The sequence below is a fragment of the Lasiodiplodia theobromae genome, assembly GCF_012971845.1.
Source record: "Lasiodiplodia theobromae strain AM2As chromosome Unknown scaffold_5, whole genome shotgun sequence".
NCBI classification, from domain to species: Eukaryota; Fungi; Ascomycota; class Dothideomycetes; order Botryosphaeriales; family Botryosphaeriaceae; genus Lasiodiplodia; species Lasiodiplodia theobromae.
In genome coordinates this window covers 906,136-930,726 of record NW_023336541.1, presented here as the reverse complement: position 1 = coordinate 930,726, position 24,591 = coordinate 906,136, and the positions used below count along the sequence as shown (strand labels likewise).

The following is a 24,591-nucleotide window of genomic DNA, read 5'->3' as shown; positions in this document are numbered from 1 at the left end:
TGTTGATGCACAGACCCGAGCCTTGAACAGAGACAACAGACTGCGCCTGTTCTACCGCCGACCTCTGGCAGAGCAATCCCTGTCCGAGTTGACAGCGAGCGGATGTATTTAATTTGAGCGTGGCAGCCAATGGAGGGGTGGTATCATTCTCACGTTCTTCGATATCTTGCTCTTAAATCCTCCCCCTTTAGTAAAGATCTAATCCTCCAAAGACGGCCGGTTGCTCGCCTTGTCCGTCGGGTTTGTTTCGCGAGGCGTGCATTTCCCTGCGCCTCTGATCCATCTCGGCTCTACGCCTCTCCTCCTCCTGCCGCTGCTCCTCTTCCTCTTCCGCAGCCTTCCTCGCCCGCTCCTCCTGCTCCTCGGGTGACAGCACCGTCGTCGGATCCTTGCCCTGCTCCACCATGGTTTGGATCTGACCCAACGCGCCCTGCCGGATCTTGTCTTCAGTAGGCCACGGAAACCACGGCAAAGCACCCAAGCCGGCTAGCCAGGCCTTCTGCTCCGCGTTGAGGGTGGCCATGGTGCGAGTCTCTTCTTCCGTAGCCTCGGTCTGTTGGGGTTCGGGGGCGGCCGCGGCGGCGCCGTTCGTCATGGTGACATCTTCGTCGGCTTTGTCTTGCGCGGACGCGGCTGCGTCCTCTTTGCGCGGTGGAGGGCGGAAGTTTGGCGGCACGGTGAATTTACCAATGTGTTTGGCGTAGGCCAGCAGCTCGGCGGTGGTCACGTCGCGGGCATTGGGGGCGGGACCGGTGGCGGGGGTGGCGATAAGTTCCTTGCGCGTGTCGGCAAGCAGGCTCAGGGTGGACTTGACCTGGGAGTCCAGGGCGTCAGCGGTCTGGCGCAGGGCCAGAATGCGCTGGTAGTTGGCCTGGTGTGCGGCGACTGGGCGAATGATGTCAGCAGAGAAGGGAGATGGAGCTCAGAGGCAGGCGCACGCTGTTCGAGACCGCGGCTGAGCTCATCGTCGGCGGCGACCAGGTCGACGACGGCCTGCTGCGAGGGATTGTAGGAGGCGATGGAGTCGATCAGGGTGTTGAGGGCGGTCTCGACGCGCTGGAAGTGCTTGTCAAGCAGAGCGTCCATGTTGCGGGCGGCAGAGGGCGCGGGGCGGCGGCGGCGGCGGCAGCAGTAGCAGCAAGAGGCGAGCAATGGTCAGGTCGGAGCTGGGAACGGTTTTGGGCTGCTCGCGCGGCCACACGGACGGCTGGTCGCAGGCGGGCGCGGGCGGGCTTCCACAGGTCGGCGTCGCCGACGCGCGCTCTGTTCGTGCGTCTGGCGACGGGTTCACCAAGGGTGTGCAGGTGCCTGGGGACGCAGGCAATCTGGGCCAGACTGATGTCCGCTAATCAGCGCGCGCAGCCCCTCACTAATAATAAAGGCACTTCAACCACAAGCGCCCGCTGCAAGTCCCGGCAGGTTGCGGCCAGACCCAGCTCGCAGATAATGCACGACTCGCCGGCGCCCGCACACTCCAACGTTCCTCCACGCGACTTTTCTGCTTAGGTGCCTGTGCTTGACGTAGCCTCCCGCCGGCCTGCTGCGCCTCAGCCCTCTCAGCCCAAGACCCCGCGCTGCGATCTCCCACCTTCGCTCTTCACTATAGCCTTGCCAACCGCCACATTTCTTATCCTCCCTCAGCCTCGACCGCCCGCCCTTCTGCCTGCACGAAGCCCTTCCTCCCTCTCTAACCCCCTCTTCCCCGCGCAGACCGCCCTTTTCCCGCGCCCACCACCGAGACCGTCGCGACACCGCTGGACATCACGCTTGGCACCGTCCACCATGGGCAAATCGTAAGTAGCGACGCTTTCCTTGACTGCTCTGACGTCTCCCGCTCGAGCGCGCCTCCGCGAACAATGCGTCGTCGCCACGTTTTGCTCCCCGCTCGACCTCACCACCACGCTGCCATGAGACGTTGCGCGGTCTCGCCGCCGCCGCCACTTCAGCCCCCGCCGCTGCGGCGTCTGGCTGCACGGCACGCGCGACTCTCCCGCGCACCGCTGCCCCAGCTCGAGCACCCGCCAGTGAAGTTCGGAGGACGCGATGCGGCTCCGTCCCCGTCCCCGGCATACGCGAGTACGAAGCGCTGCGTGGGAAGCTGCCGTGTCGCCCCGCCGCCTCGCACTCGATTTCGCGGGCGGCCCACGGCGGTGTGATTCGCGTGATGCTGGAGGATTCCCGGCTAACGGTGCACCATCAACAGCCAGAGCAAGCTCACCCAACAGGAGCTGAGCGATCTCCAGAAAGCCACCCACTTCGACAAGAAAGAGTTACAGCAATGGTACAAGGGTACGTCCTCGCAGCGTCGCCCGGGGCTCCGCACCACGCTGACCAAGGCCCGGCAGGCTTCCTAAAGGACTGTCCTTCGGGGATGCTCACCAAGGAGGAGTTCCAAAAGATCTACAAACAATTTTTCCCGTTCGGTGACCCGTCGTCGTTCGCCGACTATGTTTTCAACGTCTTTGACGCCGACAAATCGGGCTCGATCGACTTCAAGGAGTTTATCTGCGCGCTGAGCGTCACGAGTAGAGGAAAGATGGAGGACAAGCTAGACTGGGCGTTCCAGCTGTATGACATCGACGGCGACGGCAAGATCAGCTACGACGAGATGCTGGCGATTGTGGAGGCCATATACAAGATGGTTGGTTTTTTTCCTTCCCACCGGCAAACGAACGGTTTGCTGACACAAAGGATTGCAGGTCGGCTCCATGGTCAAGCTTCCGGAGGACGAGGACACGCCGGAGAAGCGCGTGCGCAAGATTTTCCGCATGATGGACAAGGACGAGAACGGCAGCTTGGACATGGCCGAATTCAAGGAGGGCTCCAAGCGCGATGAGACGATTGTGTCGGCGCTGTCCTTGTACGACGGGCTCGTGTGAGGTGTGGCGGCATCTTTTCCTCTTTATCATGTTTCTATGCCTGTGATATCATATCTGCGTTTTCCCTAAGCATCGACGGAGGCTGTTCTGAGTTTACTGGCTGCGGTGGAAAGAGGCGTCGGCAGACGATGTCCCAGCGCTCACGTAGTATGCACATAGCGACGATGAAATGGTGAATGGCGCATGTCCTTTTGCTCCGCCGAGGAGGAAAATCTCGCGTCGACCAGGGCCCTTGCAGGCGTGTGGCATTACGCGTGGCTTATGACGCCGATCCTTGAGGCTAGTTGGCCGGCGAAGCTCCGGGTCGCAAGCAAGTGACAGCTTTCAACCTCCAAACCACCCATTCCGCCACGACCTCTCTCCACTCCAGCCCAGCCGCATCCGTCCTGCGCCCGTCCTTCCGAGCCCTGTGGGCAGTCCATCCTTCCAGCGGCCGCCCGTCTGCTCACCCTCTTCCAATCGAGCCCGCCGCCGCCGCGCGCCCCGCCGCACCCTGCCCAGCGCGCGCCGAGGAGTCCACGGCTGCTGCTCCTCCGCCGGACAGCTTCGACAGCCAGCTCCGCCGCCTCGGCGCCCTCGCCGCCCGCCATGCTCGTTAACCGCCGCGGCGCCCCCGCTGCCGCGCTCTCGGCCCTGCTGCTGCTAGCTTCTGCTCCTGCGAACGCATATTACCTCCCAGGAGTACTGCCGACCTCGTACAAGGAAGGGGACAAGGTGCCGCTGCTCGTCAACCACCTCACACCCGGCAATTCGCCCGAGGATTCGCAGGTGCATTCGGTCTTTTCGTTCGACTACTACCTCCCCGAATTCCACTTCTGTCAGCCGAGCGGCGGCCCCAAGTACGTCTCGGAATCGCTGGGGAGCATCCTGTTCGGCGACCGCATACAAACATCGCCTTTTGAGCTGCACATGCGCAAGAATGAAACGTGTAAAGCCGCGTGCCGGGAGCAGACATTCGAGCCGAGCGACGCCGAGTTCGTCAACCAGAGGATTCTGCAAAACTACAACCTCAACTGGCTGATCGACGGCCTACCCGCGGGCCAGCTGAAGCACGATCCGAACGACAACACCAATTTCTACAGCCCCGGCTTCGCCCTAGGTTTCGTCAAGGACAGCAAGCCATTCCTCAACAGCCACTATGACATCCTGATCGACTACCACCAGGCTGGGCCGGACGCGTTCAGGGTCGTCGGCATCCTCGTGGAGCCGCGATCGATGGGCGAGGCGAAGATGATCAACGAAGAAAAGGCTGAGTGCGGCGAGCTGGCACCGATAGAGCTGTCCCAGTCGGACAGCACGTCCGTTTTGTTCACGTACAGCGTCTACTGGAGACCTTCGGCCACGCCGTTCGCCACGCGCTGGGACAAGTATCTCCACGTCTACGACCCGAAGATCCACTGGTTCTCGCTGGTCAACTCGGCGGTCATCGTCGTGTTCCTGGTGACCATGGTCGCCACCATCCTCATCCGCACCCTCAAAAAGGACATTGCGAGGTACAATCGCCTGGAGCAGTTTGCGCTCGAGGATTTGTCGGGGACGAGCGTGGTCGAGGAGGGAGTCCAGGAAGACTCAGGCTGGAAGCTGGTGCACGGAGACGTCTTCAGGCCGCCGAAGAACCCGCTGTTCCTCAGCGTGCTCGTCGGCAACGGCGCGCAGCTGTTCATGATGGCCGGTTTCACCATTGGTAAGGTTCCAGTTCCTAAGGGCGACGGGTAGAGGTTAACTTCGACGTGACAGTTTTTGCTCTGCTAGGATTTCTTTCCCCGTCGAACCGCGGTTCGCTCGGCACGGTGATGCTCCTGCTCTACACCGTCTTCGGCTTCGTCGGCGGCTACGCGTCGTCTCGCATCTACAAGTTCTTCCACGGCGATAAGTGGAAGCAAAACTTTGCGTACACGCCCGTCGCGCTCCCCGCCGTCGTGTTCTGCACCTTCTTCCTCCTCAACCTCTTCGTGTGGGCGAGGCAGGCGAGCGGGGCTGTTCCTTTTGGCACGATGCTCGCGCTCGTCTGCATCTGGTTCCTGATCAGCGTGCCGCTCTCGCTCGCGGGCTCCTGGCTCGGATTCAAGCACAAGGTCGTCGAGACGCCGGTGCGGACTAACCAGATCCCACGCCAGATTCCGCCCGCGTCGGGATACCTCCGCCCTCTGCCCAGCATGCTGATAGTAGGCGTTCTTCCTTTTGGTGCCATCTTTGTCGAGCTTTACTTCGTGATGAACAGCATCTGGGTCAACAAGGTGTACTACATGTTCGGCTTCCTCTTCCTGTGCTACGGTCTCATGATCATTACCTGCGCCGCGGTCACGGTCCTGATGATTTATTTCCTGTTGTGCGCGGAAAACTACCACTGGCAGTGGAGGGCGTTTTGCACGGCGGGCGCCAGCGCCGCCTACGTTTTCGCTTACGCCCTGCTCTACTGGGCCAAGGTGTTGACCTTTGGCAGTTGGACCAGCGGGGTGCTGTATCTTGGCTACAGCGCGCTCATCAGCGTGCTGTTCTTCGTACTGAGCGGTAGGTGCAGTGGAATGTATTCTTCCCCGGCATTAACTGACAAATTTTTGCAGGCACCATCGGGTTCTTTGCCTCGTGGCTCTTTGTGCTCAAGATTTACTCGTCCATCAAGGTGGATTAAAAGGCGAGGGGCGTGGCTTCATCTCATGACTGTATTCGTATAATCAATTAGCTGCCTTTGTAATGGAGCTTGGCGCCGGGTGGTAGACCACAGAACGTAGATCTTCAGCCTGTACATATGAAACGAGCCTTCTTTCATGCATAGATGTGAAAGACTTTGCGCATGTGAAGACGGGTGGGTGGCCGGTCCATGACGTCAACCTCTCGTCTCCTGTTAGCCTGCGCGACGGCTTGCGCGGCATCAGCGTCCAAGGAAGCGATCGCAGGGCTTCACATTGAGCTTCGCCGTACCGACTCTCGCCCTCACGTCACAACCCTCGACAACAATGGAGAATCCAGGTAAAACGAGCCGTACGCAGTCGAAACTCCGGCTAACAGGACGCGATGCAGAGCAAGATATTCCCCACGTGATCCATCTTCTCACACAAACGCCGCCGCATACCCAACGGGCAGCGATCGAAAAGTACTTCACGCCCAATGCCTCGTTCACGCATCCCTTCTGCCGCACGGGCAAGTTCAGCAACTCGCGCGCCCTCATTCTCGCCATCTACCGGTGGTACAAGATCATGAGTCCAAGAATCGACCTGAGAGTCAACTCGGTTGGTATGACAAGCCCCCCCTTGCAACGCGACCACATGCAAGCTTTCGGTAGTTGAGCCGGGGGCGCTATTATTGCGTGATCAAAGCGCGACCATCTTGAGCTAACTTCCATCGTTGCGCACGCACAGCTTTCGACCAGACCAACCTCATCCTCTACGTCCACATCTCGCAAGTCTTCCGCATCTGGCTCATCCCCTTCTACTCGGCCCCTGCGTCCCTCGTCACGGTGCTGCACCTCGCCCACGTCGCGGCGGCCGATGATGACGCGGGCGAAGACGGCGGCGACGAAGGCGGGCGGGGTAAGTACTACATTACCGCGCAGAACGACCTCTACCAGACGAACGAGTTTGTGCGTTTCGTCTGGTTCGGTGGTTTTTTGTTCGTATGGACGTTTCAGTTTGCAGCAACCTTCTTCTGCGTCTTGGGCGCCTTTTTCCTATCGCCCTTGACGGCACTCCAGGAGCGTTTTCAGCAGGGCGGAGGCCTGCGCGGGAGAGAGGTGCCGGAAAGCCTATCGGGAAAGATCGAGAAGAAGTATCTCTGAACGTTGCCGTCTCAAAGAGGGGTAGAAATACAAGAGCTGGGGGATAGAGTCAGAGAGTTGCGATGTCAGCTGCAGAGAAGAGTCAGCAACCGCGTTTTACCCCATTAATCGAGTCAATGCTACATCTATTTTCTTCTTTCGGTTAGTTGATGGCCATGCCGCCTACCAGCTAAGGAAGGCAGTGGTGCACTCGAGCGACGAAAAGACGCTTCTCTCGCCGAACCTCCACCCCCGTGCGTACGCTGGCTAGAAGACCGTCTGCGGAGATGCACCCGGTCCAAATCCTCTCGTCGCGCGGCGCCATCCCCGCCTTGTGACGGAAAACAGCAGTCGACCGGCCGGTGAAACGCCACGAAAGCGGAGTGCATCGCCCCCTTCTCCTTCAATTCTGGTTGCATCAACAAAAAGTGACGTGGCGGGGTGCAACGGTGCGGGCGCTGGGAGGGGGGCGCGCAAGCGCGGCTGGCGGTTGATGAGAAATGGGCGAAGGAGCTGACGAAGCTGCAGCAGAGCAGGAAAAAATGCGGGCAAGAGGAGGGGTGGTTCTGGTCGGCGGTGGTGATAAGCCAGGAGCCAGTGGTTTCCATTACTCGATGAGAATGCGATGAGACGGCGCCGGTGGAACGATGGGTCGGCGAGGCGTGCCAAGGCCCGTGATGCGCGGCAGCGGTGGTTGTGGTGTCGCGCACGCTTCGTCGACGCTCGACCACGGCGAGCAGCCAGGCACGGCGAGCGCCCGGGAATCACGCAGGATGGTCTCGAAGGCGGCGGCAGCGGTGGTGGAGGCGTCGACGGAAGCGTCCGGCGGTGTTTGGGCCTCCGAAAGATTGCCTAGCGCCAGGGCAGCGCCGGCAGGGCTGGCCCTTCTGCACCGTTATTGCCGCCGATAGGGGTTCCGCCATTTCTATCGAGTAATACGCCTCGCTCCACACCAGCCCAACCGGCCCACGATGAGTGCTGCCGCCGCTGCCCCGTCATTGCGCCGAGCACGATGGGTCCGCTGCTGCTTTTTTTTCGAGCCAGTCCGGTGGGATCACCGTCGGCACCGGTCGGTCCCGCTGAGCCAATCTGACAATTGCCAAATATGGCTGGGGACATCGTAGCATTGATAAGACCCTCGCCGTACCCCAGGTTTGCCCGCCTCTTGGTCCGCCCTTTATTTCAGCCCACGCGCTCTCTCTCCGCCTTTGCCTCCGCCTTTGTTCTCCACACCGCTTTGCCCTCTTTTTTATTCTCCCTCCTTCCTCTGTCACCGTCGTTATCAGCCCTGCGGTGACCTTATCTTTGGCCTTGAGACCCTGGAGATCCTGAATACGACCCTCCCGCCGAAATAACCCTGTGTCCTTTGCAACCGCGTCCTTCCTTGACTCGTAATCCACCATGGCCCCGCACGCCACCGAAGCTCCCCCCGCCGCCTCTTCCCAGGTGCCTCCCATCACGGTCATAGCCTCGTCCCGCGCCGTGGTGTCCGGCCGTCTCACCGAAGCGACCATTGTTGTCTCTACCATCACCGGAAAGATCACGTCAATCTTCCACTCCGTCCTGCCGCCCTCGGATTTTCCTGCTGGGACTCCTTATGTCGACTACTCCCCCAAGATCCTTCTTCCCGGCCTCGTCGACGCCCACGTGCACCTAAACGAGCCCGGACGCACCGAATGGGAGGGCTTCTGGACCGGCACTCGTGCCGCCGCCTTTGGCGGCGTGACCACCGTCGTCGACATGCCGCTTAATGCCATCCCGCCTACCACGACGGTCGAGAACTTGAAGACCAAGGTCGACGCCGCTCAGGGCAAGTGCTGGGTGGACGTCGGCTTCTACGGTGGCATCATCCCGGGCAACGACCAGGAGTTGAAGGCGCTCGTCAAGGCCGGCGTGAGGGGCTTCAAGGGTTTCCTCATCGAGAGTGGAGTGAGTCTGCCGTGTCCATCTTCCTTCCAGGACGTTCTTGCTGACGATAACCCAGGTTGACGAATTCCCGGCCGTCGCTTCTGCCGATATCAGAAAGGTGTTGGCCGAGCTGGCCGACGAGCCCACCACGGTCATGTTCCACGCCGAGATGATCCCTCCCATCACCGCCTCCGTCGGCGACGACGTCCAAGCCTCGGAACCGCCTCTCCAACCCTCCGGACCTCTGACCACCTACCAGACCTTCCTGGACTCACGCCCCCCTTCGTTCGAGACGTACGCCATTGCCGAAATCCTCTCCCTCGCCCACCTCGCCCCCGAGCTCGACCTGCACATCGTGCATCTCTCGGCCATCCAAGCCATTCCGATGCTGCGGGAGGCACGTGCCAAGGGCGTCAAGATCACGGCCGAGACGTGCTTCCACTACCTCAGCTTGGCCGCCGAGTCGGTCAAGGAGGGCGACACGCGCCACAAGTGCTGCCCGCCGATCCGCGAGCAGTCGAACCAGGACGGCCTGTGGACCGAGCTGACGCGCCCCGACGACAGCGTCATCAAGACCATCGTGTCGGACCACTCGCCCTGCACGCCGGACCTCAAGCTGCTGCCCGCCAAGCTGGCCGAGCTGGGCTGCACCGACCCGCACAACGTCGACGGCGCCGACGGCGACTTCTTCAGCGCCTGGGGCGGCATCAGCAGCGTCGGCCTGGGCCTGAGCATCCTGTGGACCGAGGCCAAGGACCGCAACATCACCATCGAGGACGTCGTCCGGTGGTGCTGCAAGAACACGGCCAAGCAGGTCGGCCTGGAGGACACAAAGGGCGACCTGGGCGTCGGCTTCGACGGCGACATCGCCGTCTTCGACGACGAGGCTACCTTCGTCGTCGAGCCCAGCACCATGCTGTTCCGCAACAAGTGCTCGCCGTACGAGCACAAGACGCTGCGCGGCGTCGTCGCCGAGACGTGGCTGCGCGGACAGAAGATCTTCACCAGGGCCGACGGGTTCGTCGAGAAGTCTGGTCCGACCGGAAGGCTGCTTCTCGAGCCGCGCAAGCACATGATCGAGGAAGCTGCGTAGTGGTCTCCTGCGCTTTCACGGTCCGATAGGAATCGCGTCGCATCTGCTTTTGTTTAACTGCATCATGAGACATAGAACGGCGTTTGGGTGTTTTTTCTTTCTGGCGAGCATAGCGATTTAGTGGTGCATACATAGCGGAGCTTACGACCATCAAATGAATATTGAGTAGAAATGAATAATAGATTCGAAATTTCTAGGCTGATTGTGCATACGAGGGCCGGGTACTGTTCGAGGTGCATAAGCGGTAAGACTGCGCGAAATCGTCCACACGCAGGCTTTCAATAAGAGGTGATCAGAGCTAGGAAACGGAATGGTTTCATAAATATGCACCAGAGGGGCATGGATACCGAGAAAATGTCCACCTCGATTTCGTACCACCATGCAAATGGAGGACAGGCAAGCTTTCGTATTCCTTCTGGCATCGCGAAAAGCCGACGTTCCGGACGTTATGGGCGGCAAATCCGAGAGTATAAAGGGCGAGCGAGAATCAAGATCTGGACGCTGGAAAAGGTGGCCATTGAACACCTATGGAACAAAATCTCCAGCCTTTCAGGACAGCTGCCAGAAAGCCGTAACGTATCCTGGCATCCCTCGGAATCGTATCGTGACCGTTGCCCACGCCATCGTGTTCCTCAGCCCAACTGTTCTCATCGAGGAGAAACCCATGAATTTTTTCATCCGTCCTTGTCCGCTCTCTCCCCTTCCCCCCAGCCAAGTGGTGGCTAAACCACTTAGCGCAGCCTCCTGGCCTCACGCTCGGACTCGAGGAGGCAGAGGATGTCGTTCTCACGGACTGCGTGGCGCGGAAAATGTCAGTTTTGCTCGTTTTTTTTTTCGGGTGCGGAAATCGCTTTCGATCGCGCAGTTTCTCGCGCTGGGTAGTTGCTCACCGGGACCCTTGACGTTGCGGATGATGCTACGGGTCTGCAAGTTTGCTGTTAGCCTCTCGAAATCGCAAAGAGTATCGTTTCGCGCGCAAACTTACGGTGTCGTCCATGAACTCGACGCGGACCTGAGTCACACCACCGCGAGAGCCTGCAAAATCGCATACCGTCAGCATCGGCGGCCCTTCTTCATCCTCCTCTCCGTGTGCCGAGCTTACCGGTGCGGCCGAGCACGCGGGTGACCTTGACGAGCTTGACGGGGACCTTGGCGGATTCCATTTTTGATGCGTGGGTGGGTTCGTGGGAGGGACGGAGGTAAGGTTGTCGGTCGCGGCTACAGGCGTGTGTCGTCGTTGGGGCGCTCGCTATTTCGAATTTTGCGGGCCAGTGTATCGCCCACGCGATAAGCGATAAGCGAGCCCCCGACCACCACCTCAGACAGCTTGACATAGCTCTACACACGCGCAGCTTTGTCATTCTGCGACTTGATAAATCTAACTTTTTATGTCACGTACGCAGGAATTCCCTCTTGATGCCCTGCGAGTCTCTCTGGTGGCACGCAACTCCGCGGTGCCTGCCGTCGCTACTCCTGCGCAATGATGATTCCGTAGGGATCCCTGTCCCTTTCGCTCACTTCCACCGTAATCGACTCGTCGTCTAGGGCCTCAATCTCCTTGTCGTCCAAGCCTGGCTTCCCTTTCTCTTCCGCCCTGAGATAATCCCACTCGTCCCGGATCATCTCCAGCAGTTGGTCCTTCATGACGCTGTGCAGGAAGCCCCTCTCGGTGTTTGAGTGGAACAGAGTGATGACGACCTGGCCCTTCTCGATGGCAGCGAGCGCCTCGTGGTGAGAAAGCTCGCCTGTGAAGAGCAGATCCACATCGATGCCTGAGAACAGCGAGCCACCGCTACCGGCGCAGATGCCTATGCTCGACACCTTGATGTCGTTGACAGAGCTGCCCTGAGGAATGGCGATGGGGAATCCTTTGGGGTCGCCCAAACCTTGGCCGATGCGCTCGATGATGGAAGTCAGTGTCTGAGGCGTCTCGAAACGCACAATGCGGCCCATGCCGGCGCCCTCGACTCCCGGAACGCCAGTCACAGGGGTGATCACCTGGCGGGTGTGCGCCGTCTTTCCACTGTGAAAGCGTCAGAAATCACGATCGCACGGCGGAACGAGCGAGCATACAGTCTTAGGTCTTTGATGCTCAGAGAGCTTCCGCTCTGTGAAGGGTGGTGCCGCAGCATGTACAGCGGCCTCTTATCCACAAAAGGGTCGGCCTGCTCGGACGATCCTGCCGGTAGAGGTGAAGGTTGGGCGCTCTTGAGCGAGGACTGCTCCGAAGCGTCGACCAGGCTCCCAGTCGCGACATCTGCAAGCCAGTCGCCCAGGCCACCGGGCGCGGCATCCACGGCTGTGTGGGGGCAGTAGACCTTGAAATCGCCGTCAGCGCGCGTACGTGAAATGGCGGTGCTGGGGTAGGATTACGCTAATGCCCTTTGCGGCCAACCGAAGCAAGGACTGCTGCTGGCTGTTGGCGAGAGTCAACGACTTGAGGCCTCTAAAGATGATTGGATCTACGCTTGAGATCTGTCAGCCACTGCGCGGAGACGGTGCAGATCGGATAGGGCTGACGGTAGGCCACGACTATGGACGCGTTCCGCTCAATGGCCTCGTCCGCAACGGCGCGGGTCAAATCGACGGCGAGGAGGACCGAGTTCTTGTTGCGTCTGAGCGGGTCGAAGGGCGCCTCAAGGAGCACTGCACGGCATCAGCATAGGAAGGGACCAATTACTCGGAAAAGCTGTAGACGAACACCCGGTGTTGTCCCAACTCTTGTCGGCCAGCGCCTCGGGGTAGCTGGCAGCACCGTGTCAGCACAGCTCGGTCGGACGGTCGTCATCGTCATGTGACGTACAGCTTGCGCATGGCATTGACCACAGCCCTTGAGAAAGGCGCGGAGGTGACGGTGGAGCTCATCTTAGAATACCGTCTCAGTGTGGCGGCAAACATCAATGCTGGAGGTGATGATGGCGTCGGAGCTTCAAAATGCGCGGGCACCGATAAGGGCTGGTCGGATCCCTGTGCGGATCGTGCTCGGCACTTCACGTCAGCGGGGTTCGTCCTGCCCAGCTTTTCCTCCCCGCTGCATTATCTGATCCGCCCCTCCCTCTACACCCATTCCCCCGTCCCGCCTCGCATTGCGACCACTACGTCACCCGCCATGAGCGCCAATTCTGGAGTCACCCCCGAGTCGCTAAAGGCGGCCTTGGAGGAGAAAGTCGGCGCCGTCCACGTCGAGATAGCCGACCTATCAGGTATGCGCCCGAACGCCCTTCGCCCGCGCAGTTTCTCACCTGATCGCGTCCCCGCCAGGCGGCTGCGGCCAAATGTTCGAGGCCATCATCGTGTCCCCGCAGTTCGAAAAGAAAACGACGCTCGCCCGCCATCGCCTTGTCAACGCCGCATTGAAGGAGCAGATTGCCGCCATCCACGCCTGGACTCCCAAGTGCCACACCCCCGAGGAGTGGGAGAAGAAGAAGGCCCAGGCTTGATCCTCTGGTAGGAAGGAAGGGGGGCTAGACGGTGTAACATATATGACGCGAGTCTTAACGAAGTACATGGGCAAATGAACTTGGGCGCAAATTGATTATTTTGAGGGTATCACCAGCTAGCTCAGCAGCACTCTAATTTCCCCACTCGTGCGAGGGAAGAGATCCCTCAGGCTCGGAGCGGGCGCTTCCTCTGCGCCATTCTCGACCACCCTCACCTCGTCTGCCGCCAGGATCCGATTCTCGACGAATTCAAAATCTTCGCAGAACTGCTCCGCAGCCGCCTCTGTGATCTCTTGGACCATCCTCGCGTCCCGTAGCCGTTTGATATTGTCCATCGCATCCATCAGCGCAGAGGGCAGGAAGTCGTCCAGTTGGCCTCCAGCATTCACCAGAGTTTCTGGCTTGAACGGAGGCAGCTGAGGGATCGACTTCAGGTCTTCCTCGGACTCGGACAGCTCGGACAGTATAGCCTTTAGCGGGTAAAGTCCCGAAGTGTGCAAGAAATATCTGTGCTGGGAGGCCACCAGTTTCGATTTGTGTTCCCGCATCGTGCCGTCCATCTCCTCGACCCTCTCCTTGACGAAGGAAAAGTCCTCCAAGACCGACCGCGCGGCGAGGAGGCAGTTGATGGCAAACACATCGTTGTCGGGCTCCTGCAGCCTCTTGTAGAGGTTTTCGCAGCCGTTGAGAAAGGGGTCGAGAGCCTCGGCCAGGACCGGCTGAAACCCATTCTCGCGGTTGTCGAGCGCCGCCATGGACGAGTCGTAGCTCTTGAGGAGTGCCTTGAGCATCTCGAGCGCCTCGTCGAGAAAATCGGGCGGCGCGAGGTTCGCCGGTGCGATCGCCAGGTCGCTCTGGACGCTGGCGACGTGGTCCCGCATGTTCGCCCGGAACTGCCTCAGAGCCGACTCTTCCAGGGCAGCCAGGACGTCCAAGATGGGCGAGTCCGTGCCGACGAGCTTTGAGAAGGTGTTGTGGTAGAAGCCGATCAGATTCGCAATCTTGAAGGCAAGGACCGCGTCCTCGTGGCTCTGGACGACTTGCTCGGTCCGCTGCCTCAACAACCTCGCGACGCCGGCGAGATCGCGACTGACGAGCTGATGCAGAGCCTTTTTCCCATCGAACACCTCTCCTTCCTCGCCTTCAACGCGCAGCCACGGTTCGCTTTCTAGTCCCTGCTGGATGCTCTTCGAGATCTCGTCCCCTTCCGAGATGAAGAGCACCTCCAGGGCCTCGCGCTCCGACACGGTGGTGGAGTGGACCCAGGCCAGCATGTCGCCGACGTAGCGCAGCGGGTCGTGCGCATAAAACTCAATCGGCTTGGCCGTGGAGGAACCGACGTCGGCAGCAGCTCCGGTCAAGGCGTTGTAAAAGGCGTCGGACAGCGTGTGCTCTCGGGCTTCTGCAAAGAAATCCAGGCAGCTCTGGAATAGGGTGGGCCTCTCAGCGAGCACGCGCAGCGCGCGGCGGATGGAAGCGCTGATCTGCGGGTTCTCGAGGTCCAAGCTCTTGAACTCGCGCTGGACCCATCGGTAGAGCTTTTGGAAGGCGGAGCTCAGCTGTTTCGAACTCTGCTCGAGGATCTCCAGGCCCAGCCGCTGGTCTTCGGTGCCCAGGAGCAGCTGGCTGTCATGATGTATCTTCTTGACCCTGGTGAGTAGTTGGAAAAATTCGTCGTTGACGGGCTCGGTGGTCGACGTCAGGGTAAACAGCTGCTCGTCCGAGAGGATGAAGTGAGATTTCAGCGCTTCCAGCAGGCGCTGCTTCTTCTCCGTATCGGCCTTTTGACCCATCAGCGTCGAGGCCTCATCCAGCATCGGCTTCGTCTCGCTGTTGGCGGACGAGATCTGGGCCCTCATGTCGGCACAGCACCTGTTCAAGGCCTGAATCGCGGTGCCGACGCGGCGCAATTGCTGACGACGGTCAGCGCACGGGATCAGACTGGAGGACCGGGAAGTGTAGCAACCTCGGCGACGCGGCCGAAATCCTGGACGATGTCGCCATTGCAGCGGATGACGTCGCGCTGCACGTCGAGCCTCAGCTGACGGCGCATGTCCTGGGTGTTCTTGAGGCCGCGAGCATCCAAAGTCTCGAGAGCATCGCGGATCTCGAGGTCGGCGTACGAGGCGGACAGCACGCTGGAAATGCGGGTTGACAGGGCGCTCGCCCGCTGGGGGGCTCCTCCCAGAGCGGCATCGCCGAATTCGCCAGAAGGCCGGCTCGGGAGGGACGGTCTGGACATGGTTCGGAGAACGTGGAGGGGCAGGGGAGCTCCAATTGCTGTCACGTAGTAGCTACCAGTAGGGCCAGCTGATCTGCCCGCCGGCCCGACTTTGTTCCAGCTCCCGCGCGAGTCATGCGAGAACGCGACGAATGACGCGCGCGCCCGCCGCCGCGGCTCCAGTAGGCGGCGATAAAGCACGCCCGCCGGACGACCACCGCCTGACGCCGCCTCAGGGAGCGCCTGCGTCTCTGCTCTCTGCTCGCCCGCCCGACCCGCGTCACGAGCTCACTCCGTCGTCGTCGTCTTCGTCCTCGTCGTGTGAAGAAGACGCTCCACTTTCATCACCAACGCAAGCTCTCCCGCCGCCTCGCCGAGCTCGTCCCCCGCTCCACGCCGCAGCATCTCGTGCCTCTTGTCTGCTGCCATCGCAACCTCTTTGCCCGCAGCTCCCGCCAGCTTCGCTCGTTCCAGGCGGCGCATGTCGAGGTCACACGCGACCTCGAAGCGACCCCCAGCGTGGGCCCGCCATGATGGCCTCCAACCTTCTTTCGCGGCTCCTGCCAGCCGCGGATGAGAACTCAGCCTACGAACCGCTTTCCCAGCACTCTCCTCGCGCCCGCAGGCCCGAGGGCGACGCGAACGCCAGCCTCACCTTGGACGAGGAGAATCTCGAAGCCCGCTTTCAAGACACCGACCTGGAGCACCTGCTCGCCGAGGCTGCCGACAGCCAGATCACCACTCGCAGCCCCACCCTCGCCCCGAACAACAACAACAACAATCGCGGCATGGCCCCGCCGCCCGTGACGACCCACAACAGGCCGAGGTGGATGCAGCCCGCTCCGTCGCGCCCGCCCGCCGCGCAGGTAGACGAGGATGACGACGTCCCGGAGTCGTTGCTGCTGGATAGCGACAGGCCCTCCGCGGCCAGACCTCGAGAGCACCCGCGCCAGACTCAAGTCCGCCCCGACCGCCTGCCTTCGCCTGTCCCCGGTCCGTCCACCCACACCAACCGGACGCAATGGAACGCGACAAGGGCTCAGCAACGTCTTTACGGCGACTCCAGGCCCGCGCCACGACAACGACGCTTCGGAGCGCAGCTCGGTAGGAACGGCGTCATCTTCACCGACCCCAAAGAGGAGGCCATGTGGAGGTGGGCGAACGTGCACAACCTCGACCGCTTCTTGACCGAAGTCTATACCTACTATCAGGGCCACGGGATGCAGTCCATCCTTTTGAATCAGTATCTCAACCTTTTGTAAGTCCGCGACTCCCCTCCTGAAGCGCAGTATTAACCTACCCCGAGACGAACCGCCTGCGTCGTCGCGACATGCACGATCCTTCTCTTTGCCATCAATTACAAGAAGATTCACGAGAGCAATTCGATCCGGGACATTTTCGTTGAAGACGCAATGAGAAAGTAAGTCAAATCCTCTCTCTTTCTTTCTCTCTGTACTAACCAGATCAGCATCCACGGCTTCTGGCTCTGCGGCCTGTGGGTCTTCATTGTCGTTTGGGTTTACAAGTTCGTCCAGGTGACGCTCAGCATCCGTCCGCTCTGGCTCATGCAAGCCTTCTACCAGCACCTTTTGGACATTCCCGAGAGCGATATCCAGACCGCAACGTGGCAGTTAGTGGTCCACAGGCTGATGGCTCTTCGGGACGCGAATCTGACGACCGCCGAGAACATCTCTGCTGCCGACCGCAGGGAGCTCGGTGCCAATTCCAAACAACGCATGGATGCCCACGACATTGCCAACCGCGTCATGCGCCGGGACAACTACCTCATCGCCCTGTTCAACAAGGACATTCCGAACCTCACCGTGCCTCTGCCGTTCTTCGGGGATATTCAATTCTTCTCGAGGACCATGGAACTGCTCCTGGAGACCTGCGTGATGCAGTTCGTCTTCACCGCCGACGGCCACGTCCGCCGCGAGTTCCTCACGAGCAAGGAGAGACGGAACTTGATCGACTGTCTGAACCAGCGATTCAAAAAGGCAGCCATTCTGAGCGTCTTCATCGCGCCCATTTCCGTCATTTACTTTGTCGTCTCGTATTTTTTCCACTACTTTAGCGTAAGTGCCAGCAAACTGTCCGCAGCAGCAGCGGTGTTCTGACGACGAGCAGGAATTTCGAAAGGACCCTTCGCAGCTCAGCTCGAGGATGTTCACGCCGATGGCAGAATGGAAGTTTCGCGAGTTCAACGAACTGCGACACCTTTTCGAGCAGCGACGCAACCTAGCGTACCCGTACGCCGACCGTTACCTGAATCAGTTCCCCAAGAACAAGTCCGACCAGCTCTGCGAATTCGTCGCGTTCGTCGTCAGCATCGGCATTGCCGTGCTCGTCCTCGGATCTCTGCTCTATCCCGAGACCATCACCCGCCTCGAGATTCTGCCGGGAAAGCCAGTGTTCTTCTGGATCGGTGTCCTGAGCGCTGTGTACGCTGCCGCGCGGAACCAGATCACGAACCCTGCGGACATCATCATGGAACCGGAAGTCGCGCTCAAAGAAGTCATTGCCATTACTCACTATTGCCCGGCTTCGTGGCGCGATCGGCTACATACGGACGAAGTTCGGAGAGAATTTTCCCAGCTCTATCAAGTGAAGATCACCATCTTCTTAGAGGAGCTCCTCAGCATGGTTCTAACCCCGTTCGTGCTGTGGTACAGCCTTCCTCAGTGCAGCGAGCGCATCGTCGACTTTTTCCGCGAGTTCACCATCCATGTGGACGGCTTGGGCCACGTTTGCTCTTACGCAGTGTTTGACTTCAAAAAGACGGACAACATCGCACAGGATCAGGCACAACAGCACGAGAAGTACCGCCAGCAGTGGTTCAGATCCAATGATGGAAAGTTAGACGCTTCGATCAATGGATTCCTGCAAGCGTACAGCCGCAACCCCGGCAACCGCGGCCCGACTGGGTCGCACTTCAACCTCCCTCCCGCCTTTAACCCCTTGGCTGGCTCGGCAACCGGTGTGGAACATGGACCGGCCGGCGCGCGGAACCCGACAACGCGGCGCGGAGGCCAGCGTGCAACCTCGAGGCCAGCGGCAGCAGCAGCTGTTGCGGGCTCTCCTATGGGATCCGTGTTGCTCGACCCCCATCACCAGCCGTCGTTCATCAACACTCGTCACGCCGCGCTCTCTCGGTATAATCCAAATCGCAATCCGCCGAGGCACCTAGATGAGCTGGATGAGGAGGTGGAAGCGGGAATGACCGATGCGAGGCAAGCACTCTCATCTGGCCAAATTCCAGAGGATGAAAGCAACCTCGGTGAATCGTGGCTCCACAATGCCTCCAGCGGCGGAGGTGATGATGATGACCTGGATGCCGCGGATGGCGCCAAGGGAGCTGGTGTGCTCGGCTTGTTGCAGCAATTCCAGAATGCCCATGCCCATGGCCGTGTTCCCGGCGTCTAGAGGCCAGTACTTCGTGGTGGGTATCGTATGTGTAGATGCATTTTATGCATTTCTGGGATTTTGACTAGACGGTCGGCATCTGGCGTTCCAATGCGTTCGGTTTGCTTTTTTTTATTCATATGAGTTATGCGGTACGAGAGACTTCAAACGATTACGGGCGTGGGACGGTTTGGAAAGGAGTACTGGCGATTGCATGCTTGGCCAAACCTTTGTCCACCTTCGTGCGTCTATACTTTAGGAATACCCTGGCGAAGTAGAAGTAGTAGTCAATACAAGTGGGACTACTCAGAGCTTCTACAGGCGCGTAACATCATGTGCGGTAGTACAATATCGAAACTAGTCCCTACTTCCAACCATTGAGTGACACGAGGCGATCACAGTGTTTGACGGAGCTTTGATCTACTACATTTATCATTCTTTGCCGGTGATCCCCAAGTCTCGACAAAACAATCAGTCAGGATACGTGCTGAGACAAATTTCTCAGTTGGGAAAGTTGTCACGTTTGCAGCTTGATCTTTTGGCTACGTGCAAAGAAATAGCGTATCTCTCGGATAGCTGTGCAGATGTACTTGTTGTCTCGTGGCGATCCCACGGGTGTCATGGACCATTCACCAGTACTCGATGGGAATTCTGGCGCCTCTCAACGAACCATATAGATTGAATTTGTGAGAGATATAAGCCACATTCTGTAGACTAGTAGATACAGCCTGGAATCCAGAAGAATTAGCTTTCCGGCGATTCTGACGGCGTGGCTAAGAGCAATTCAGCCTCTGTGAATAGCCGCACAAACACGCAATTCTCCTTTTCGGACGCATGGAATCGATGCCGGGCACACGAGGGGTATCCGCAGAAGAAGGAAAGATTCATAAAGGTATAGAAAGCATGGGATAAGCAAATGAAGCAGGAAAAGCAAGATGAAGATTGATTTTGTCCGAGGTATCCAACAAACAACGCCGAGAACTCCAACGGCTCAGCCCAGCCCAGACTGTTCTACAGTGGGGCACTGCAGCCGATGGGTAGTTGAAGCTATCATCCGGACGTGAATGTAAAATTATTAATTCTACATTTACATCCGGATGATAGCTTTAAATACCCCATGGTATGAGCGAGAAATAAATTCACGCGAGCCGTCGGCTGCAATACCGCCGCTGTAGACAATTGGCTGGCGAGTAGAGACTTATGAGTATCCCATCGTGACGCGCGCTTTCTAGCGGATGGGCAGCGAAAGAAATGATCTCTTGGACTTCGCGTCTTGCCGCCTGAGCTTCCACCATAATCTACAGCGGATCCCCTCCCCATAAAAAAATTGGCTTGGTGAAAGCTCTCATGTTGCACTACCACGTTGTTAATAGCCTTACTCTTGTTTATAGTGATCAAGATTCCGAGTAGAGGACGCCAGTCCGTTGATTCAATCCGCCAAGGGATCTTGAGTGCTTGCTGACTGTAGGCAGCAACTAGTGTGTTTAGTATGCTTCAGCGAACGACTGCACTCGTCACTGCGGCCACCGACTGAGGTGTCCGCTCTTCCCTTTCTGACTAGGTCGACCAGTGATGATGGGGGAGAACACGAACCCGCCGAGAGAGTGCAAAGCAGTCAAAGTGAAGAAAGAGAAAGAGAAACAGTGCACTTATGCACAGCTTATTGCTTATGATCGGAGGCCCGTCGGGCGGCCTTGGAGTATCGCCGGCGGATTGGTCTTCGTTCAAACACTCCAAGCTTTTACACTTGGCAAGACGCGGCCAAGACAAGTAGAATCCCCTTGGCCCCCGTTGACGTAATATGCTTAGCAGCATTTGCCTTGCTTATCTCATAACTTTTGTAAGATGTTTCAATCAAAACGGTAGTAACGCTTAGCACGGTCAAGATGGCTAGCAAATAAATAAATAAGAACAGATATGACCTGCGACACTTGTTCTACCAGCCGGCGATGGCCGGATTTATTAGTTTCTTGCACTTGTAAATAATTGTATAAATGTTCCTATCTGTTAGCGGGTCGTGTGATACTTTGTTAAGAGTTTCACCCCCGTAAGAGACTAGAGGTGCTTATAGATAATATTGCGATAGTAATTAGTACTATTTGCTTAAAATGCATTTATATACTAAGTTTTAGCAGTGTGAAAAAGTAAATATATGTAGACACTTCAATTTGTTTTATCTTATATTTGTATACTTAAATAATAATTATTATAAGTAACCCACCGGCATGCTTTACTATAATGCTGATAGCTTACTAATTACTTACTCTGCTTGTTATTTTACTATCTCTATTGCTACCGACCTATAAATTATCCGTAAAGAAAAGATACTTGCAGTTAATACTGTTGTAGGTCCCTTCGTTTTACTTTTATGGATTTATATTTCCGCGTCATTGTATCTACGTGCTTACCATACTAAGAGGCAATATATTTGGGCGGGTAGAGTAAGTGAAGTTTAAAGCTACTAAGATAGCAGGACGAGTAGAATGAGTGGAATGAGGAGAACGAGCAGAAAGTATACAATATTGATATAAAACGAGCATACACACACGGCGTGACTTGTCTCAGATATCATCAGAAACCGAAACCTTCAAGACCACCAAATAGCCTGCCTAAACATGCCTCTCATCTCAACAACCGACAGACAGAAAGAAAGAAAGAGAAGCGCCAGCAAATCAATTTATAATAAAAAGCGAGGGTATCCCAAGTCTAACCCAGAAAAAAAAAACTTAAAAAATGCAGCAGCCTTTCTATACCATGCCATGCCCATGTGTCTAGAGAAATGCTTTTTGTGCCATCAACGTCGTTAAAAAAAATCAAACTCATATGGGTGTGGGGGGAGGGGGGAGGGGGGAGGCCGTAATTCCAAACCATCATGATCTGTACAGAGAGAGAGAGAGGATGCAATATACCCGAAAAAACAATTTCATCATAATCATCATCATCACCATCAAAACACCCAAACGCCACGGCCTTGCCTTGCCGCTCAAACCGGAATCAGGGGGACGACGTCTCGTCAGTGTCAGTGATGACCATCCCTCCAAAACGGCCTCCCACTCCCACTCCCACTCCCACCCCCCTTCCCCTTCTCCCCTCCTCCTCCATCCTCACCCAGCAACGCCTTACTCCTACTCCCGCTCCCACCGCCCCACAGCACCGCCGCCACGGGCGCGTCCACCGACGATCCGGCGGGTTGCTGCTGGCGAAGGTGGTGGTGCCGGCGCATCAGCGACGCCACGGGGCCCCTTGCTGCTGCTGCTGCTGCCGCCGCCGCCGCTGCTGCTGATGCTGCTGCTGCTCCTCCTCCTACTACTCCTGCTCCTGGCCCTGGCCCTCCTACACGGCGTTGTCCGCCGGGTTGCTGCTGTTCGGCATGTGACTGTTGTTGCACCAGCGGAAAGTTCGCGATATTACCGCCGTCCTCGGTCGGTTGCGGACGCGGCTTGTACATGCGGTGGACCTGGCGCTCGTGGAAGACGGTGTCGGCGTAGCGGGAGAAGCGGTTGGAGCAGGACGTGCACGAGTGGAAGGAGGAGGGGGAGGCGCGGTGAGCGGAGGAACGTAGCGGCGGGGTGTAGGCCGGGAAAAGGGGGTCTACAGCGGCGGCGGTGGACGGTAACGACGACGACGAGGATGAGGTGGAGATCGAGGGGGAGGAGGAGGAGCCGCAAGTTGTTGTTGGTGGCGCTGCTGGTGATGGTGGTGTGAGGGACACGACGCCGCCGGGGGCGCCGAGCCAGTAGCGCATATCGAGGCCGTCGACGAAGTGCGTAGAGATGTGCTCGACGCGCTCGTTCCACGAGAAGAGGCGCACGCCGCAGATGCCGCAGGCGATGGCGACGTGGCGGGCGACGCGGCGGGACCACGACGACTGCATGGTCGGCGACATCTGGGCCTGCTTGTGGACCTGGCCCAGGTGCTGTATCAGCTTGTCCTTGCGCGTGAAGGTGCGCGAGGCCTGGGGCGCCGCCAGGCACGGCGCGTGGTTGTGACGCTGGAGATGGTCGTTCGACGGGTTCTGTTGCTCGCAGAAGACGCAGAAGCGGAAGCCCGTGGCGGCGTCGGTGCGGACGGCACCGTCGGGCATGCATATCCACTCCTTCTGCGGAATGTGCACCGACTCCTCGTGGCGGCGCCAGTCGTACTTCTGCGCAAAGTCGCGGTTGCAAAAGGTGCACTGGAAGATTTTGCTCTGGTCGACGCGCTCGCGGACGACCGTGTTGGTGCCACGGCGCAGGGAGCCTCGATGGCGCTTACGGCCGCGGCGGGGTACGCGGTTCACGGCCGAGTCGATGCTGGCACGGGATGAGCTGGACGAATTGCTGCTCGCCGCTTCGGAGAGGGCATCGGGGTTCCTGTGTGGCGCCGAGCCAGTGCATGCCGTGTTCGCCTGCGAGGCGGCGGCTGCGTGTCGCAGGGCCTCCTCGGACACTCCCTCGTCCTCGGGGGAGGAGGACAGATAACGTTGCATCGGACTTTGCTGCCTTGGGCACGGAGTCTTCGACGCAGCAGGCTGCTTCGGCTTGTTGCTCGGGGCGCCAGACGCCTTAGCCTCCGTTGATGAGAGGGCGGGTGGGGATTGTTGGCCGACCAGGGGCGCGGGCAGTTTCCGGGCTCTCGCATTCGCAAAAAACGTCCTCACCTGCCGCGGCGTGAGCCCCGTGGCTTCGGACAGCGTCGAGACATCCTCTCGCTCGAGGTAAGGATCTTCTATGTGATCGTCGAACCACTGCTGCAGGATGGCCTTGGCCGGTGAGGAGATGCGCTGCCGCACCCTCTGCCTCGCCTGGAGCTCCGGCCGGCCCAGCTCAAAGCCGGGCTGGGAGCTGGGATGCGGATTCAGGAGTCCGTCGAGTTCGTCGTCCGGAATCAGCTGGCCGGTGCCCTGGATGGGCTCAAAGGTGGGTGGCTGGAAGTGAGCGCCCTGAAAATCGAGCTGGGCGGGCGGGTATTGATCGACGGTCCACGGGCCGCCCTGCTGACCAGGGAAGGCCGCCAGATGATTGAATTGGTCGTGAGAGTCTTGGGGGAGCCACCTGGTAGAAGTGAGTATGAGGGCTGGTCAGGGCAGAACAGGTTTGACGACGCACCAATTTGACGCACTACAGCCGTAGTTCCACGGCACGGCCTCCGCATGGTCGTCGACCTGCATGGGATCGGCCCATTGATGGCTCTGCGGCGGAAAGTAGGCTTGCATGTCGTCGTCATGAGGCGGGTGGTCCATTGTCGGCGAGGTTCAGGGCGAGGATGTGCCGGATAGAGTGGCAGATATTAGGGATATAAAGAATAATGCATGCCTGCAGGCATGCAGGCACGAATAGAGCCTCATGCGTGCCTGACGGCTTACTCACGGCGCCCTGTTTATCAGCGGGGTGTAAGCTCCGCATAATTCCACCAGCCCTACGAGAAACGGCCCCCGCGGACAAGGCCATGACAAACGGCCCGGGCGGATTACGTGGGCGATGCGCAGAAAAGTCTGGAAGGCCCAGGCGAGCGATTCCAAGTGGACGACGTAAAAATAGCCTTTGGCGGGCGCTGACAGCTGCTCCGAGCGCCAGTGTCGTCAAGGTGGCGTCGGACCGTGCCGCTGGGCGAGTTGCAGCAACCTCGCGTGCGCGTCGATTCCGCGCCGAGCTGCCAGCAGCAGGGAGATGGTTCCAGCGTGCTGCGTCATCGCCGTCGATGCTGTGCCATGGTGGTGCAGTCGTGATTGCAGACGATTAGCAACGGATTTATCAGCCCGCGCGTCTTGGTTCTTGCGACGACTAGCACCGAAGCGACCACACCACCTCACCGCCTGCCCCGCGCAACAGAGCAGCCACCACGCTTAAAACCGCGTCGCTCTCCCCACCCTCGATTGACCTGTCCGTGTATGCATGCCTGCGGGGTTCCAAGTC

At 58.8% G+C, this 24,591-nt stretch overlaps 11 protein-coding genes across 11 annotated transcripts; 6 read left to right on the top strand and 5 right to left on the bottom strand.

Annotated features, from left to right (window-relative positions):
• Positions 1–187: 187 nt before the first annotated feature.
• On the bottom strand, positions 188–1,086 carry LTHEOB_2131 (Mediator of RNA polymerase ii transcription; the record flags this gene model as incomplete). Its single annotated transcript, XM_035510910.1, has 2 exons — positions 188–885; positions 939–1,086. The coding sequence occupies 2 exons, from the start codon at positions 1,084–1,086 to the stop codon at positions 188–190; spliced, it is 846 nt and encodes a 281-aa protein (XP_035365071.1).
• Positions 1,087–1,782: 696 nt separating this feature from the next.
• LTHEOB_2130 (Neuronal calcium sensor) lies at positions 1,783–2,879 on the top strand (the record flags this gene model as incomplete). The annotated part of the gene is made up of 4 exons (XM_035510909.1): positions 1,783–1,793; positions 2,204–2,289; positions 2,346–2,641; positions 2,700–2,879. The coding sequence occupies 4 exons, from the start codon at positions 1,783–1,785 to the stop codon at positions 2,877–2,879; spliced, it is 573 nt and encodes a 190-aa protein (XP_035365070.1).
• A 588-nt stretch (positions 2,880–3,467) lies between these two features.
• LTHEOB_2129 (Endosomal integral membrane protein) lies at positions 3,468–5,511 on the top strand (the record flags this gene model as incomplete). The annotated part of the gene is made up of 3 exons (XM_035510907.1): positions 3,468–4,563; positions 4,632–5,390; positions 5,444–5,511. 3 exons carry the CDS (start codon positions 3,468–3,470, stop codon positions 5,509–5,511), a joined length of 1,923 nt encoding a protein of 640 aa, XP_035365069.1.
• Positions 5,512–5,836: 325 nt separating this feature from the next.
• On the top strand, positions 5,837–6,654 carry LTHEOB_2128 (uncharacterized protein; the record flags this gene model as incomplete). The annotated part of the gene is made up of 3 exons (XM_035510906.1): positions 5,837–5,849; positions 5,901–6,113; positions 6,239–6,654. The coding sequence occupies 3 exons, from the start codon at positions 5,837–5,839 to the stop codon at positions 6,652–6,654; spliced, it is 642 nt and encodes a 213-aa protein (XP_035365068.1).
• Positions 6,655–8,034: 1,380 nt separating this feature from the next.
• LTHEOB_2127 (Allantoinase) lies at positions 8,035–9,634 on the top strand (the record flags this gene model as incomplete). Its single annotated transcript, XM_035510905.1, has 2 exons — positions 8,035–8,562; positions 8,618–9,634. The coding sequence occupies 2 exons, from the start codon at positions 8,035–8,037 to the stop codon at positions 9,632–9,634; spliced, it is 1,545 nt and encodes a 514-aa protein (XP_035365067.1).
• Positions 9,635–10,365: 731 nt separating this feature from the next.
• LTHEOB_2126 (40s ribosomal protein s28) lies at positions 10,366–10,797 on the bottom strand (the record flags this gene model as incomplete). The annotated part of the gene is made up of 4 exons (XM_035510904.1): positions 10,366–10,427; positions 10,525–10,558; positions 10,620–10,669; positions 10,737–10,797. The coding sequence occupies 4 exons, from the start codon at positions 10,795–10,797 to the stop codon at positions 10,366–10,368; spliced, it is 207 nt and encodes a 68-aa protein (XP_035365066.1).
• Positions 10,798–11,101: 304 nt separating this feature from the next.
• On the bottom strand, positions 11,102–12,499 carry LTHEOB_2125 (NGG1p interacting factor 3 NIF3; the record flags this gene model as incomplete). The annotated part of the gene is made up of 6 exons (XM_035510903.1): positions 11,102–11,657; positions 11,708–11,952; positions 12,008–12,096; positions 12,155–12,280; positions 12,336–12,379; positions 12,438–12,499. The coding sequence occupies 6 exons, from the start codon at positions 12,497–12,499 to the stop codon at positions 11,102–11,104; spliced, it is 1,122 nt and encodes a 373-aa protein (XP_035365065.1).
• A 244-nt stretch (positions 12,500–12,743) lies between these two features.
• Positions 12,744–13,074, top strand: LTHEOB_2124 (BolA protein; the record flags this gene model as incomplete). The annotated part of the gene is made up of 2 exons (XM_035510902.1): positions 12,744–12,837; positions 12,896–13,074. 2 exons carry the CDS (start codon positions 12,744–12,746, stop codon positions 13,072–13,074), a joined length of 273 nt encoding a protein of 90 aa, XP_035365064.1.
• Positions 13,075–13,190: 116 nt separating this feature from the next.
• On the bottom strand, positions 13,191–15,316 carry LTHEOB_2123 (Component of oligomeric golgi complex 6; the record flags this gene model as incomplete). The annotated part of the gene is made up of 2 exons (XM_035510901.1): positions 13,191–14,987; positions 15,041–15,316. The coding sequence occupies 2 exons, from the start codon at positions 15,314–15,316 to the stop codon at positions 13,191–13,193; spliced, it is 2,073 nt and encodes a 690-aa protein (XP_035365063.1).
• Positions 15,317–15,825: 509 nt separating this feature from the next.
• On the top strand, positions 15,826–18,718 carry LTHEOB_2122 (Autophagy-related protein 9; the record flags this gene model as incomplete). The annotated part of the gene is made up of 4 exons (XM_035510900.1): positions 15,826–16,553; positions 16,602–16,715; positions 16,764–17,370; positions 17,423–18,718. 4 exons carry the CDS (start codon positions 15,826–15,828, stop codon positions 18,716–18,718), a joined length of 2,745 nt encoding a protein of 914 aa, XP_035365062.1.
• Positions 18,719–21,716: 2,998 nt separating this feature from the next.
• Positions 21,717–23,918, bottom strand: LTHEOB_2121 (Homeobox and c2h2 transcription protein; the record flags this gene model as incomplete). The annotated part of the gene is made up of 2 exons (XM_035510899.1): positions 21,717–23,730; positions 23,785–23,918. 2 exons carry the CDS (start codon positions 23,916–23,918, stop codon positions 21,717–21,719), a joined length of 2,148 nt encoding a protein of 715 aa, XP_035365061.1.
• Between the last annotated feature and the right edge of the window lie 673 nt (positions 23,919–24,591).